We start from the raw sequence: 17,868 nt of genomic DNA, 5'->3' as shown, positions 1-17,868 counted from the left end.
ATATACATGTATACAATATGTATTAATATATATATATACAGCTGTATATATATATATATATATATATATATATATATATATATATATACATACATATACATTTATTCATTTATTTATTGATATTGATATTGATATTGATATTGATATTGTAACATTGAACAAGTTTTGACACTTTTGACTGATATCTTTGCCTGTAGTTTGACCTTGAATCTTTATTGGACCAATATCTCATTAAAACTCTTGCCCTTTCATATTTACTGTAATCCACACATAAAGCTTTAATAAAAAAAGATACTTCAAATAAAACATTCCATTTTAAGGGAGTTACTTAAAAGTGTTTATTTAGAAAATATACACAGCAAAGTGTAATACAATGTAAACATTTTGCAAAATGCATACATATGACACATATGGAATGTATAAACTGCACTTTTTAAGATTTTACATTTACTTCCAATATATCACATTTCAATTGCCTTTCACTTTCTAAATACCAATGAAGTCCTATTCTGGACAAAATAAATTCATCTCTTGGCTATAAATGCACTTATCAAAATGAAATTCATTTTGTGTTACCCATCTTAGGGTCCAAATGCTATACAAAAAAAAAAAAAAAAAAAAATTAATAAATGGGCACAAATGAGATGATCCATACAAGTGCTGGATTCTTTTTAAAAATTCAGCCCTCCGCAACTGCTCTTGCACATACTATCACAGCATCAAGGTTCCATGTCAAAAAGAATTTCATAACAACTGCAACTGGATATAAGTAAAGTTACCATGGGAGCAGCTGAGAATTAACCAATAAGATATGAGAATTTCAGTTGATACTTGTATGCTTATTATAACTTGTAATCAGGGCAAACCTAGCAAAATGTGAAAAGTAAACTTTCTATAAACAACTTTGAGAATATATTCTGTCATTTGGAAAAGTAGGAAATAAGCACAGCATACACTGTGTTAATCTTAAATTGACCCTGTGTAAGAGAAAATTACCAAGAATTACATGTTCTGTTTTATTTTGTCTTGTTTTAATCTCCATTTATTCAATTCAGAGCCGATAAGAGTATACCATTTATGTCCTCTGGCATATATTTTCTATAAATCAAATCTGTACCACATGAAACAAAGTACAGCCATTCAAGGTAACATTCCAGGTAAATTTTCCTGAAAGTCAAATTCACTCACAAGACTACTATATAGGTTTTACTTTGATGTCTGATGCAAACCAAACTGAAAAACAAACAATACAATACAGAAAGATGCAGCACTTTTAATTTGATAACAAAATAGTTCATTTACAATGAATTTCAATTATCATATGCAATGAACCTGTTCGAGATACTAAAAGTTGCTACATCTTCATGTGCTTCCATTTTCCCATCAAAAAGAATGAACAAGTGAAAAGTAGATTTCTTTGCCACACAAGATTGGCCATCTTTGCTTGGATTAATGCAGTACTCCCTTGTAAGCTAGGTTCATTACATCCTGGGACAGTGAAGTGGCCCATCTCCACACCATGAGAAGTATTGCTATAGTGGTGGGTCAAAGGTCATCCTATATTAGGCTTCAGCACCCTGACAAGTTAAAAAACCAACACTCCTTAACACAAGGGACTTGTGCAATGAGTATAAGAAGACATAGAAGAGTAGTCATTGTTCAGAAATGAGAGATTCAATGGGACCATCTTGTTTTCTCTGTAACAAGTGTAGGAAGACACAGTTCAAGTGCAATCATGCATACAGTTGAAGGATTCATTGCGACGCTGTTGTTTTCTCCGCACTGATGTCAAACTCGGCAGCGTAGAGGTTGTCCACGTAGTGCCCGACGACATCACTGACTTCCTCAGTGACTCCAGCGATGATGTCATCCAGTATTTCATCTGAGAGTCTGGTGGGAGAGCAGAAAGGAGTTGATATTGACTCTCTGGGTATTCTACTTCTTACAGGAAGTTACATGATAAAAGATCTCTACAAAGCATATGAAAAGGTGCAGTAAATTTCACCCTTTGACCGCACGAGGTGTACACTTCCTTGCCAACTTCAACTCACTGAAGCAAATACACGTAGCTTAACCTTTTCTGTGACAGGAACTTTGAACAGTGTGCACAATTCTTGGTGTTTGCAGCACCAATCTGCACTCAAAGGGTTAAATTGTTTGTCCATGAACACCCCAGCTACTAGTGTTGCCGTGCTGCCAACATTCACCCATCAAAATCAGGGAGATTCCAAAGAGCAACTTGGGAGATATTTGTGTGTTACATGGGTTTCAGTGGGCAAATATGAGTCCATAAGCAAGAAGATTGTTATACTCTGTTATCTGGACATGAAGAGATATTTGAGTTTTCAGGAAATCTCCTGCAGAATCAGGGAGAGTTGGCAGCTCTGGTAGTACATAATCTGATAACAGTATGCATGGGAGGCACATGACTCCTTTTCACAAACATACTTGCAAATACCCCACACAGTGTAGGTAAGGGATTGATTTCAATGTAACATTACTATTTAATAGCAAACTCAGTGGCATATGTTTGAATATGGTTTACACATCATTTGAATAAGATGATGAGAGAGAGAGAAAAAAAAAAAGGTTTGCCAAGTGTAAGCAGAGCAAGACTATTTTGTACTGGATCATTTGGATCGAGACAATGACTTCTTCCAAACAAAATATGAAATACTTCTTAGTTTCAGTACTACTCCATCAAGACTACGTGAAACTTACTCCTCAATCAGTTTCCATGGATTAAAGGTTCCATAAGAGAGGTGTGAAGTTCTCTTGAGATGGGTTGTGAACGCCTCCCTTCCCTGCTCCACCCGTTTCATCATGTCACTGGGCACAAACAGGGGGACACGCCCTCTTCCACCGCTCCCACGTGATGCAGCGGATGATTTACTCTCCCACACGGCCTTGGGAGATGTAGGCGGTCTTTGCTCTTGTGACGTTGTCATGGTGATGGGTGGGATGATCAAGGCATCTTCCTCCTCCATCAGTCTGGCCTGGTCATCCTCCATCCTCTGCACTTTTTGCCCAAGAGATGAAGTCATCTCCTGGCTTGTTGAGGGTACTGGCTTGCTGAATACCATTGCTGTATGCTGAGTGGGGACTTCAGGGATTCTGTGAACATACATCCGAACAAGCATGATTGATCCCATATCATATATCATCTAAAACAAATACAAAATGTCCCCCCAAAAATTACAATCAAATTTTCGCATTGATAACACCCAATATGATTAAACTGTCTAAATGCTACTTCAGGGTCTTAAAATATAACATCTTAGCTCTATTTTGCAGAAAACCCCATTAAATTTGGTTAAGCGGTCACAGAGAAATGTGGAATGTTGTAAAGCATGTGGTGAGTCTGATTCTTCCAAGTTTAGCACTTCGATGCTTTTGTGTGTGAAAACAATAGACAGAACTTGGAGGGAAGAGATTTTTGACATCCTCTACAAAATTCCTCATTTCTCTTTGACCACTGGAGCAAATCAAATGGGGTTTTCTGTAAGATGTGGGCAATGACTTATAGTTTCACACCCTGAAATTGTACTTGGATTGATTCACTATTTTTAAAGATATCATTGCGGAGGGTCCCGTTGTAATTTTTTGGGGGACATATGGTATTGTAAAGCAAGATATTTACACAGCATTAAATTTTTGCAAATTGGGGTGAACGACCTTTTTCGCGGTATGAAATTTTCATGAATTACCGCTGGCATTCAATGAATATATTGTAGACAAGAACTTTTACGTGCATTTTATTTTCACGAATACTGGCTCTCATGAAATTTGTGAAATTAAAATGCACGCTAACATTTCTGGTTTTACGGTAATATCTACATATTGCTCCCTATCATTTCAAGTTAATACTGTATTTTGGAGAACTATACACTGACTGCACTAGGCCATTCTCCTGAAACAAACTGACTACTCAGATGAGACACTATACACTCAGGTGAAAAGTGAAACTCATTTGACAACTTGAGCCCGTAGCATTGCAGTCCAGCTAGGCAGCTATGGCATCAGCTTTGATTTGCACATCATGAAGACTGTGATGATTCTAACTGATGTATCAATGTGTCTCAGCTTTCCTTGAGTTCAATATGTCACAAGTTTGCTTTCCAATAAACTTTCCAGGAGTATCATCATAACATGAAATTTATAAACTACTCGCACACAACAAAAATTTCATAATCTATCTATAGAGAAGAAATATGGGCAACAAAATTGGATCCAATTTGTTCTGTTCTGTACCATGAGTAAATGAATTGTAGGTTTGCCTTCAAGTACATACATGTAGTATAATATTAATTTCTGTCAGACCAATCATGCCTCTAAATAATGACTTTGTCTTCGATTCAATCCAAATTAAACCTAAAATTACTAAACTCTGCAGCTAACACTATATTATCTCACTGTGTTTCATTTCTCACTCTACACATATCCTGGCTTGCCTCATTAGCCAATCAGCACAGATGTAGTGAGACTAAACATCAGTATTAAAGACCTAATAAAATGCTTGCAAAATGTTTTAATATGCAAAAGAAATGTAAAATATATGTCATGATTATCAATGTAAATATGTTGTCAGTGTCGTTCTGGTTTTTATCGCTTCTAGAAACTCCCCCAAATATCACATTTTTGGAGGACCCCGTTGCAGCTTTTGCGAAAAAGATAGTCACGTGACCAACACCCCTGAACCGATTGATGACGTATAAGCACGGAGTTGTGCTCAGTTAGCAGACGCCGCTCAGCACAAGCACTCAGATTACTAGCTTGGTACACGCGCGTACACGATAGCTAGCCCGGCCAGGCCCGGGCTCCGCGGGATATGCGCTCCCGGTCGACCCACTGACTGTCGACATGTATACTTGGGTGACCCGCACCTCGTCATAGTTAATGTTTACCCATATTTGAATCACATTTCGCCACTGAAATTCTTTGAAATCCACCTCGCATACAGGAAAAATGCTGAAAATTCCAATGGAATCACAAGTTCACTGATCGATATTGAAAATTTGCAGCTATTGTCGTCGAACGCGAACGATGCGAAAAAGTTGCGCGCTAAGGAAGGGGCCCGCAACTCGTCACCCGCTCTCCCATAGACTTAGCACGTAAAAGACGTGTGCGGGTGACAGTGATGTTCCCATAGACATACACGTAAAAGATGCGTGCGGGTGACTTATAATACGTATTCCTATAGCCCTATGAAAATTTCAGATTTTCGCGAAAAACTGTTCGGTTTTCACCACAATTTGCTTGATTGTGGTAACCCTGCCAAGTTTCAAGCATACAGAACACAGTCCCGGGCATACATTTTTGTTTAGTGCGCTCAAAACAATTTTAAGTGGGGTGACGGTATTCGGGCCCCTGACGAGGTGCGGGCACCTCGCTATACGCATTAGTACCACGTACATTATCACTAAGTTAGCTCGCACAAATACCTGGTACCTTGAGCATAATGTCTTCCCCTATATGGGTAAACTTCGACATTGATGATGATGATGAAGACTGCAGCTCTGACGATAGCGGAGAAGAAAAGGAGGCACATGAAGTTGAAGGGGAAGATGGGGAGGGAGAGGCAGCCGATGAACCAGAACGTTATCGTGGGGCTGCACCTTACCGATATGAACCAGCTGCAGTCTCCCCCGCTGCCAGTGCAAGAGCGTATGAACATGGCACCAAGCCCGATCGAGAATAGACCTCACGGAAACGATCGCCTAGGAAATACAGAGTGGTATGTCTGGTATGCCCCCATATAGTTTAACGTTAGAAAGGATTCTACATGATTGACATTGTAAGTTGTAACTGTTTGTCTTGTAAGTAGATTAGAAGAACAGGCCCAGCTCGCTCACAAAGTGAGCGGCTACTCCGGCCGCAGCAAGCAAGCGGGAGCGTCCCGGCCGTGGCCTGGCCCGTCGGCCGGCGCTTACAAGTTTAACTACTAGTAGGCCCTAGTAGTCTAGTAGTAGATCTAATACTCTAAGCAGTCTACTACTAGTAGTAGTCTACTAGTACTACTACTAGTAGTAGTACTATTACCACTACGGCACTAGGTCTAGTAGACTAGTAAGTAGTAATAGCAGAATCCTTGGTACTGTAATACAGAGGCTACACTCTAACGCCTAAACGGTTGGGGGGATATGTTGTTACAGGGTGGGTCGTGGCTCAAAAAAGAAAAAAAGAAAAAAAGGCCTAACCAGTTTCCCACGTCAATTTTGGTCGAGTAGTTTTTGTTTTATGCTAAAAATCATACTGTGGAAGGAAGCCCAAACACCGTGCTTAATCTACCAATGAATGCCACGGTGGGGCTGGATTCACGAGTAGGTCTAGCAACACAGGCCTATAAAGCAGGCGAGTCGCCGTAGTATTAGTACAGACACGCAGTGGTGGTGGGGCTATCGTGAAATAGGCCCCACCGCAGTGCGCGTGCACCGTACCCGTGGGTTTATAGAAAGCAAGGGTAGGTCCTCCTCGGGTTTAGGGTTAGGTAGGGTTGTATTTATGGTTAAATTGGCCGTTAAATTAGTCGAGGGCCATATTATGAAGTCATTTTCGCCGCAGTCACGAGTATTGACTGTGGAAGGCAGCCCCACCGCCGTGCTTACCTACCGAGATGAACGCCACACGGTGGGGCTGAAACATGCGAGTCGCCGTAGTATTATTAGTACAGACACGCAGTGATGGGGCCTATTTCACGAGTTTGCCGAAAATAATGGATATCCAAGCGTACCACAATTGTAATCTGTATTATTGGCAGTATTAAAACGATACAGTTCATTAAATATTCTTTTGTCTAAAGGCTTAGCCAATGACAATAGTGCAGCGCAGCACCTGCTATGCGCTCGCTAGCTCGCTCCCCCGCCAGCGCTAGCCAGTGCAGCCTAGCCGCCGGCCGGCTGTCGCTGCGCTGCGCTAGCATAGCCTTGCCAGCTCGCTGGCTACGGCTAGACTGGTCGTGAACGACTCCGTTCTTAGACGTCATCACAATTTAGAAGTGATAGTGCGCCGCATGCGGCGAAAGTATAGACAGTTTTCCAAAACCGAGGAAATTGCATCCATTATGTTAACAAATATAGAACAAAATTCAGAACAGTAAAAAAACCCGCACAACCATAGAATTACTTAGAATTTGACATTTAATATTATTACATAATTGAGAAAAAAATGCCTAAACCATTTTATTAGGTCTTTAAGAATTGTGTACAATAATCCCCTAAACCTCCATTGTCTCATCATGGCATTTGTGAAAGACTGAGGCAGTGTTACATCTGAATAGGTTGTCAAAATTTGAACTCAAGTCAGGTTTGAGGGAGATCAACTAACTATTACTGAAGAAGCTAGGACTATGATCTTTTGGAATGTTTACAATACGGGAATATGAAGGGTTAAAGGTCACTCCAATTATAAAGAACACACAGAGACACAAATTAGTGGCCTTACCTTTCCATTTGACTTGCATCCAGAGGTGTACCCTGCATCCATTCAACATTTCCACCCCTTTCTGACCTTTGATCTTCTAGTGATCCAGTGCCAAGAGGGTCATCATACTTCACATTTCTCCACCTCCTACGAATCTGTTCTTCCTCCACCTACAAAAGAAGCAGAAAGTCACACATAGTTAAATCAAAGCATATGCACAGCTCTGATGCATACACAAGAACACATTTGTGACCCCAAAGCAGCCACAAGACGTTGGCATCACAACCGAGAAAAATCTGATTTTAGTTGAGGTACCAATACAAATTCGAAATGTTGGTTTTTGGCCAAAGAGACACTTTGGCATTTGATCGTGACTCCCTCTTTTCTGTTCAAAAACTAATCAGCTTACGTTTTTTTAATCATGAGCCATTAAAGGTACAAAATTAAAATATGTAACAAAGTGATGCTAAGTGGATTAAAGCAAATTAAAGACATTCTACTGTTGCCTTGATGACAAAAAGTAATGACACAAAAATCAAAAGACACACAGCTGGAAGGACACCATGGAAACTGAATTAGAATATCTTCAGGATAACTACATGCCTGAGGTATTATTTTCTGTTTGTGTTTTGAACAAGGAAAAGTAGAAATTACGCGGTGCGTAATATATGTCCCCGCCGGAAGTAGCATTTTGTAGCAAAATGTACAATATAGGTCAAAAATCAAGATCAAAGGTCAAAGAAGTCAAAGGTCAAAATTCTGTGTAGAAGTTTTGAAGCCCTCACCTAGTGCCATCACATAAAGCAAACGGAATCAAAATCGGGTTAGAAATGGCGAAGGAGTAGCATTTTGTAGCAAAATGTACAATACAGGTCAAAAATCAAGGTCAAAGGTCAAAGAAGTCAAAGGTCAAAATTCTGTGTAGAAGTTTTGAAGCCCTCACCTAGTGCTATCACATAAAGCAAACGGAATCGAAATCGGGTTAGAAATGGCGAAGGAGTAGCATTTTGTAGCAAAATGTACAATATAGGTCAAAGGTCAAGGTCAAAGGTCACAACTGAAATTCTGAGTAGAAGTTTCAAAGCTCCCATGTAGTGCTATCATATAAAGCAAACAGAATCAAAATTGGCTCATAAATGACAGAGAAGTAGCAAATTGAAGATTTTGATCACACACGGACGCACACACGGACGGACAGACACACGGACGCACGGACGCACGGACACACGGACACACACACATACGGAGCCCGTTTCATAGTCCCCTGCTCGAACTCGTTCGGCGGGGACAATTAATGATTCATTCAAACCTATCTAGCTGAAACAAAACCATAGGAATGGATGAAATGATACTACAGTCTGGTTTGGTTTTGAAGAGTAGAAAAACAATACCAAAAAGGATGAAACTTGCCTCCATTAGCTCTAGTTCCTGTAGGATGTTTTCAAATGTTGGAGCTTCTTGTATGCAGTGGGCCGCTCTGGTTGCCATGGTATCCTCATCCAGTCTACCAAACTCCTTGACTTCATCTTCCAAGATTTCATCCATCAGCAGGTCTGTGATTTGCTCCCTACAGCCCTGAACAAGAGGAATATCATTTAAATATATAATATTATACATGTTGTATAATTTCAAATATTTATTCATGAAACAAAACATGAGTGATCAAATAAAACACTGTGGACCAACCGCCAATAAGATATAAAGTGTGTGGGGATCAAAATTGAGAAAAGTTTAAAGTTGCTGACATGCAACTACAAAAGCAACTGTAAGAAGAAATTTGTTTGAGGTGTACAAAATAAGTTTGAACATGTTGCTGATCAAAATAACAAGTAAAAAAAACGAAACTGCATACTTAATCCTATCTCTTTCTTTGATGAAATAATCTATGAAGATTTTACTCTGTTTATGCGCACGGAATCAACTTTGATAGCAAACATAATTGCAGATGTATGTCACTGTACATCATATCCAAATTTTCTGTTATCAAATTATACCCTGGTGCAGGAAAGACGTGCTCAGTGAGAGAGATTTCAGAGGAAAAAAGAAAGCAAAGGAGAATTCAACCTGGACTGGTAGAAAGGGAATAAGGCTCTCAACCAAAGTCATAATTTATCATCACTCAAGGGGTGGTGACCTAGGCAACAATTCTTGCACAGATTACAAGAATTATATCATGTTGCTGATTTCAAATCAGAATCAGTTACAATAAGAAATAGAAATAAACACATTTACATTGAAAAATTATATATCTGTATGCACTATCTATGAATCTTCAAATATGTTGACCTTCATGTCAGTTTACTAGTCTACAGTTCTGAGTCTGCATATTCAATTTCTGTAAAGAAAACACAAATCAGGAAATTGAAGCCCCAGGAATACAGGAAGACACTTTATACATTCCATGGTTGCCTTCCTGTGCAATGAATGGATTAGACCTACAATACAATGAGTAAGAGTATAAGTTTTACCAGGGAACCATGTCATGAAGAGGATTTTTTTGTTTGTCTTTTTTCAAATATTCCAAGTTGCAAAGATTGCAATCACTATGGTAGCAGCCACGAGAAAGCAATTCAGCTGTGAGTTTTTGAGAAGTTGCTACAGTTGTCTATAATCATTGGCCCTGACAGTCACTGTAAACATACAGTGCATTCCCATGATAATGAACAAGGTTACACCAAACTTTCACAACAAAACAGTAAAAATTTAAGTTCCAAAGTTATTACCTACATGTATGTACCCTCATGTACTCTATTTGTTCGGCTATAATGAAATGTTGATACAACGGAAGAAAACTGCTAGTGCTAAGGACTTTGCTATAATGGAAGTTGCCTGCATCTACAACATTTTTTTTTTCAAGTTTACCTCATCTACTTCTTTCACAGATGATGGCCTAGAGTGCTTTATCTCCTGAGGTTGCCGATTAGGATTGAACCTGTGTCCGCTATCTTGTCCAGTCAGGTCGTCACCATAGTGATCAACATCACCACTGCCAGAAGCTACCCCATTTAAATATGGATTTTCCACTTCCCTTCTGGGCTTTTCATGAACGGCCACCCGGTCACTTTCATCCACCCATGCAGAGTGGTTGACGAATTCCCTGCCAATGTCGGCTCCAGCTGGAGGTCCAAACTGGACCTTTCTTCGGACACTCTTCTCTAAAGATATCCTTTCCTTCACTATGCCAGTATTGCGGCCATCCTTCAATCCACTTTCGTTTCTTTCACTGAGGGGAAACCTCGGCAATTTGGTTTCCTCATGGGAAATCTTAAAGCCATGACCTTTAACCGGCATCCTGCTCCCTGCAAATGCAGCTTCTCTCTGTGCAGACTTTGTGGAATTCGAGACACCCCTGTGAAATTCAAGATATTGAGTTCCACTTCTGCCGTCCAACGCTCTCTCTCTCTCTGCTGAAGGATTCTTGAATATCTTCTCCCCTACTCTAGTAGGAGTCCTACCATGATGATCTCCTGTTACCAGCTCCTCATCAGACTCTTCCCCATGGGAGCCCAGACGCCCTGAGCGTCTCTCCCTGCCCAGTCTGCCAACCCTGTGGTAGCTCCGAGGTGAACCAGGCGGAGACCAAACGGGAGCTGCCGTGGTCGACTTTCTCGGGACATCATGGGTGGGTCTTGCCTTGGTCTTTGAGGATTCAGTTGGACGTGTAAAGTGCATCCTGTCTCCAGTTGAGGCAGAGGCAAAATGGTGAGGCTACAATAAAGATTAGAAAGAAGGCCATGTATCCAATTTGGTCTGACAGGAATTCTGGCTTTTTATCAATTTCTCAATGCATTTAAAAATTAAGACAGAAACTGTGCAAGCAGGAAGCAGTTCTTTGCATTCTCACTTCTCAAGTGTATCAAAATCTTTGCAATAAAAATCTGTGCTTGCAAAGTATGCTGACAAATTATGTTGACAATATAAATTCAATTTCATGTTTGATCTGTCACTACATGTATCAATCTGGGCATTCCTTGTATTTTCGAGTTCAAATAATCTTGTGTCCCTCTTTGCACAATCTTACCTAAAGACACTGTCATTCTGAAGACTCAATTCCAAAACTGTCAAAATTTGCTGGCTGAGCTGGGTGATGATGTTCAGATCGCTATGCATTCATATGAAAAACTACCAAACACACAAAAGGTTTGAGAAAGATGTTGTCACTGACTACCACAAGATCCATGAACAAATACACAATGCTAACAAACCATTAACTGAATGGTTTATCCTAATACTACTGATTTGGGAAATATTGAACATGGTAAATCTGGTCATTTACAGGTTCTCACTTGTTTGAAACATTTAGTGTCTTTTTTTAACCTTTATCTTATTTTATTTTTTATCATAATTATTTTTTTTTTTACTGCTTCATATCTACACAGCATCAGAGACTCTGGTACCATGTATGACCCTGAAGCTCAGAATTTCCAAACTGGAAACACTGTTAGATAATGTTTTCACTGTTCAAAGGAAACTGAAACCCACATATATATCTGTAGGTTATATGAATTGAGAAAATGCAGCAATAATTAGTAGTCCTAACACATCTAAAAAGTTTGAGAAAAATCAGGCAATTTGTTCACAAGTTATGAATTTTTAAGTTTTGGTGACGCCATTACTAAATGAGAAGGCCACAAATGCTTTGTGACGTCACGTGTGGACAATGATATAAGGAAAATATAGAGAAAACTCAAAATATTTTCACTTTTATAGTGTAATGAAAGAGCATTTGACTTATCCCTTTCAAAAAGCAAAGAGAGTATAATCACCCTAAACATAAGTCAGTAACATGTCGAGGGAATGAGTATTTTTCATTAAAAAGAATAATTTGTGGAATTCTTTTTCTTTGTCTATACTGTTGTACATACATTATGCCACAGACTGCAGAAATCTTTACATCCAGTGATAGCTCCACATAAACTTTTAAAAAGTGGTAACTGTTCAACAGATCGTCCAATTTCCTAAAATCATTCCTGATGTGTTCTACTAATATTGTTGCATTCATTCATCTTCATGTATACTTGGGTTTCATTCCCCTTAAATAACATACACAGGAATACAAACGGCTCAAAAGATTTTTATCACCTTTGACCTGGCAGGAAGAATAACCCCTCTGACTTCGGAATGCCTCAGCCGTCTCTGTCGCACTTTGTTACTCTGCCTGGCAGCAGCCCTTTCCTTGACCCCTGAACTGCCCTCTCCTTTCTTAACCTCTGACCTACTCTCCTCGTCACGGGGGTGTTCCGCTCTAAACAAGGCTTCCAGGCCTGCCCGGAGTGTGGCGGTGCGATCGGGGGAGCTTGCTGCTGCTGTGGTTGCCTCCACTGAGGGGGGAATAATAAAAGGCTTGAAATGCGACATACAGTAGTTCTCAGTATATACATGTATGTCCTTCCATGTGCAGCATATGATCATTTACTTCATCCAGTTCCTTTGATCATTCACGAATACAGGACATGAATCTCTAAGATTAGTGAGGCAAGACTGTGCACATGACCATGAACAAATTCTAAATATGTGGACACACTGTATGCAGATTAAAGATAATAAAAAGTTTCGGTACCTCAAAAGTTTCCTTGAATTTCCTTGTCTTAGTTTGTGTTTCAGGTTAAAGTACCTTTCATATAACTAACACTGTGAGACTTACTCGCCCCAAAGTGCTCTCATGTCTTAGTAATCATGCAATTAACTGCGACCAGCAGCCCCATACGCATAGCGACCAGCAGTCCCATACGCATAGCGTAATCGGGCTTCGCATTGTAGCATTCAGGATCATGACAGATTTAGTATCGCAGGATAAATGTCAACTTAAAATCCCCAAAATTCTTCAATTTGAAGACTTACCAATTAAGGTGACGTATTGAAAACAGGCTTCGGACAACGTTTGGTTCTTCCTATAGTCCCTTTCTGTTCGAATTAATGACTGAATAAGACTCGGCCGAGAGGACCTTGGGAGAGCTACCTGTACACTGAATACATGTACTACAGCCAGTGCATGCGAACACATCACATGCGCACAAATTTCAAATCCATCAACGGATAAGATGTTTGTGTGCGCATGCGCTGGTCTTAGTAGTCAGTGTACAATGTATGTAGCTCTCCCAAGGTCCTCTCGACCGAGTCACATTTAGTCATCAATTCGAAAAGAAAGGGACTATTGGCAGAACCAAACGTTGTTCGAAGCCTGTTTTCAATACTTCAACTTAATTGATAAGTCTTCAAATCGAAGAAATTTTTGGATTTTAAGTTGACATTTACCCGCGATGCTAATTCTGTCATGATCCTGAATGCTACAATGCGAAGCCCCATTACGCTATGCGTATGGGGCTGCTGGTCGCAGTTAGCTATGCGTACAGTGGGCTGCACGCTGCTGGTCGCAGTCAGTGGTTTCGTACAATATTTATCGACGCTGTACAGCGGTGGCTCTGGTACGAAACCATTATTGCATGATTACTAAGACATGAGAACACTTTGGGGCGAGTAATTCTCACAGACAACGTACCTTAACGTGAAACACAAACCAAGACAAGGAAATTCAGGGAAACTTTTGAGGTACCAAAACTTTTTATTATCTTTAAAATGGGACATGTATACAAACTTGCAAACTGCAGGATCAAAAGGAAGCAGCAAACATTCATCAATTAAAAGTAAAAGGTGCAATTACAAAAGCAATACATCTTAAAATGAATAGAGAATTAATCAAAGTACATGTGATGCACAAGCCCACAAAAATTTGAAAAAACTTTCCGCAGCGGTACATCTTAAGTACTGAAAATGCAACTATTAGTCATCTATCTAAAGGGGTCCCATATGGGCAATGCAGAATAGTGAACGCAGAATACATTACTTCTTTTTTTTTGTCTACAGCGTGCAGCTGAAGCCAGAACTAAGACGTTTGAAACTACTGACTGTTTCACTGACATTTACTTCATCATCCTTTTTCAAATATTCCTATACTTATGTATGTGTACATGTAGGGCCTCTGAGAAAAACAGCATCTTCAGCCAGTGACAGAGATATCCTGCTGAAACAAAACCAATAAATGAATTAGAAATGAAAATTAATGACATTATAATATCTTTGTTTCATTGCCATAATATCTGAGGGAATAATCAAAGGTCTTTTTGCTTCAAGCTGACCAAAACTCTTGCAAGTGTTATGGTATACATGTCCTGGAATTTAAAGTTAAACCTCCAAGCTACAAACTCTAGTCAATTCTGCATTGTGATGATGATAATACAACTACATTTGTAGAGACAACTGCACCTTGTTTACTGAGAGAACTGATCCTCATCATACACGTCTGGAGCTCCTTGTTCAGTCTGGCAATCTCACGTTTCTGATGCAAACTTTCAGACTCGGGGGCTGGTTTCGATTTGGCTGGTAGGACAGCCACCTTCTCAGTATGTTCTTTCTGGATGGGGCTAGGCTGTGGCTGGGAAGTCAACACCAACACGGGAGACCCTCTCTGATTCAGTTTTCTGTGACCATGTCCAACGGGTGTCTGGGTCCTGACAGATTTCTTCTGGATATTGATGTTGACGTTCCTCTTCGAAGGGGTGCTGGCATTTTGCGCTCCTCTCTTAATGTTCCTCACAGTGTTCTTCTTTCTCACATCCTTCCCCGTTTTGTTTGACACCTTTTGCTTGTCTCTCTGCTCTCCTTCCTTTCTCTGAACTTGTTGCTGCTGCTGCTCGCGAATCTTGTTCTTCATATCCCGTCTGGCAAGCTGCATGGCAAACGCCAACTTCTCTTTGGAGACGACGCTGAACTGCACTGGTGCCAGGCCCCCGGCATCCTGCTTCTCCCTCTGCTCTCTCCCTGGGAGGCGCTCAATGATGACAGGGCCGGGGTTGTGGAACTCCGTTACCACATTCAGAGGGTTGTAGGGAACATTTAGGTTGAACAGGAGTTGGTTATGGTGGGCCATCATTAGTCCTGAAAGAGAAAAACATTACTCAAGTTTAATAGTTTTAAATTCACCCCACTACAAGCATAACACTAACAGCAGTCAGTAGAAAAAGGGGAAAATATCAATGTTTTATGTTCACAGAGCTCGCGGGCAGAGCTATTAAAGAGGTATAGAAAATAGGCAGGCCTGGCCTGGATGCAACATAGAGACAACAAATAAAATATGAGCCATAATAAAATGCCTGGATCGGACATGTAAATGCAATATTTTTACATTATATACATAATGAAATGGCATACAAATTACAATTTGTAAAATTTACTCATATCTCATGGTAGATTATTACTGTAACCGTTACTCTACTAAATTACTAGTCTAAAGTGCAGTGGTGCGACTATCAACCATCTTTTTAAAAATAATTAAATTACAGAAAAATAGTAGGCCAAGACTAATCACCAGAGAGTCTTACTCTTAGATTACCGGTAGGCCTACACTCAGATTAATACAATTTACAAAACAATTCCTTGCTTGCATAGCCTGGCAAAAATATAAATTTAGGACCGATACATAATTAGGACAGTATTCTCCTTTCAGAAAATGCGTTCTTGTACTTCTACTACTACTAGCTATATCAGCTCGACTTGGTCTAGGCCTATAGCAAGATGCTGGGGGTCACATGAGAAGCATCTACGATCGTCATACGAAAGTGCGTTGGGAGATCTTCAAAAATTAAGCGTCATGTCAGTCGGCGCGCAGAGCAGTCTGACGTCTGTAGCGCAAGCGTTGTATATAACACAAACAGTAGTATATGGGACTACTAAACTACTATTCCTGGCATTCCAAAGCTTGACTGAACTTACACCACGCTGCATGGACTTTCCTTGCTCAACTAGTCAATCACAATGCAGTATCACATCAGTCTAAGTGACTTGTATGCCATATTGAAGTCAGTCAATGGTAATCCATCCGCTAAATTTTGCTCTGGCCATTTTTTCAGTAGCACATTCATTATCCACCGAGATATTTGAAAATTCTGCTGCAGAAGTATTTCTCTCACGAAACGTTGAGGGCAGCATACAGAAGAGGTCAGAGCGTGTTGATAGAGATAGAGGTCAATGATGGTTGGCTGATCCACTGGTCAGTTAGTGTGAACAGCACATTGAACACGAATCAAAACCTTTTAGGGCCTGAGTAGAATAAGCTAAGGGTTGTGTATCATAGAGAATTTGATGTTATCTCAGCTCACAATTAGTGTACAATGGAATTTTGTTATGTATCGTTGATCTATGGATTTTTTTTTTTCAGGTATATAAAATCAATATTTGCCTTCGTCCGTTTTATACCTTTGTGGATCATAGATTACAATCCAAGACTGAACCATCAGTTTGCATCATTACTTGTTAATAGAGATGACGAAGTCTGGCTAACGTTCTTGTGGCGAAAGGAAACACCTTTTTAAACCAATTTGAATACATCACGAAACTCTGATATAATTGCGGCAAAACCCAATCGCGATAAACAAAAATGACCCTACCCAGAGTTTTTCGGCTGTCAGCGTAATTTGTTATCGCGTCCCCAAACAACAACGGATATGCTGGGGGAAAACAAAACAAAAGAAAATCCTATGAAAACACATGAATTGATCATCACGACCTACATTTCAAATCTGCAAATGATTTATGAATGTTGTTGTTTCACATGCCTACTAAAATCAAATGTTTGGAATTGAAATCATACAGAATTCGCCCCTAAACAATATGAATTCCTTTTACCATAGGCTCAAATTTTCGTTCACTATACTATTGGAAAAAAAAAGAAAAAATATATGATATCATATAGGCCTATGCATAATATGAAGAGTTTCGTTGCAAAACAGGTAAACCACAAATTCTAAACATTCTAAGGCAAGTGTGGCATCAAACAGAACTAAATATTCTTTCAATGGAACCTCACTTGTTGCATTACAAGGAATATTCTTGACGTATAACGGTAATGATTAAAAATGTTCCATAATATATCATTATTTTCGTTGTTTTTTAGCTTTTATTGCAAATATCTCGAACTAACAAGATGGAGCATATATATATGATATATACATATATATATATATATATATATATATATATATACATATATATATATATATATATATATATATATATATATATAACATATTAAATCCTGATGATTTTTAAATCAAAATCGATGCGTTCATTACATCCGAGCAACTGTGGCAGTACAGATAGAGATAATCATAAATAAACTTTTTTTATATGTATTGATGTTTTGTTTCTGGTGTGCTTATTTACTTGTTGTCTGACATCACGAAATGTCCTACACTAGTAAACAAGACGTGCTAAACCGACACCACACCTAACTTACGTTATAGCCACCAAACTTACAATTGAATAACTTATAACAAAATACATAATATTTGTTACGAAAAATTCTTCGTGTTCACTTTATACACTTACATGTGTAGTGTAGGCCTATTGGTTCTTCAGAATGTAGGTAGCATATGAGCGGTCCTACTAATTGAC

At 39.4% G+C, this 17,868-nt stretch overlaps 1 protein-coding gene across 1 annotated transcript; it reads right to left on the bottom strand.

Moving 5' to 3' along the window:
* Positions 1–1,375: 1,375 nt before the first annotated feature.
* On the bottom strand, positions 1,376–16,343 carry LOC139718465 (uncharacterized). The gene is made up of 8 exons (XM_071629940.1): positions 16,189–16,343; positions 14,683–15,354; positions 12,502–12,740; positions 10,282–11,127; positions 8,830–8,994; positions 7,441–7,589; positions 2,722–3,114; positions 1,376–1,890 (listed from the first exon to the last, which is right to left on the bottom strand). The coding sequence occupies exons 2-8, from the start codon at positions 15,347–15,349 to the stop codon at positions 1,755–1,757; spliced, it is 2,595 nt and encodes an 864-aa protein (XP_071486041.1). The 5' UTR covers positions 15,350–15,354; positions 16,189–16,343; the 3' UTR covers positions 1,376–1,754.
* Between the last annotated feature and the right edge of the window lie 1,525 nt (positions 16,344–17,868).

Source organism: Diadema antillarum, unplaced genomic scaffold (genome assembly GCF_040938485.1).
Source record: "Diadema antillarum isolate AM-2024a unplaced genomic scaffold, OU_Dant_1.0 scf00000008, whole genome shotgun sequence".
In the NCBI taxonomy this organism is placed as follows: Eukaryota; Metazoa; Echinodermata; class Echinoidea; order Diadematoida; family Diadematidae; genus Diadema; species Diadema antillarum.
The sequence above is the reverse complement of the archived record's forward strand: the minus strand, read 5'-3'. Positions and strand labels throughout refer to the sequence as shown.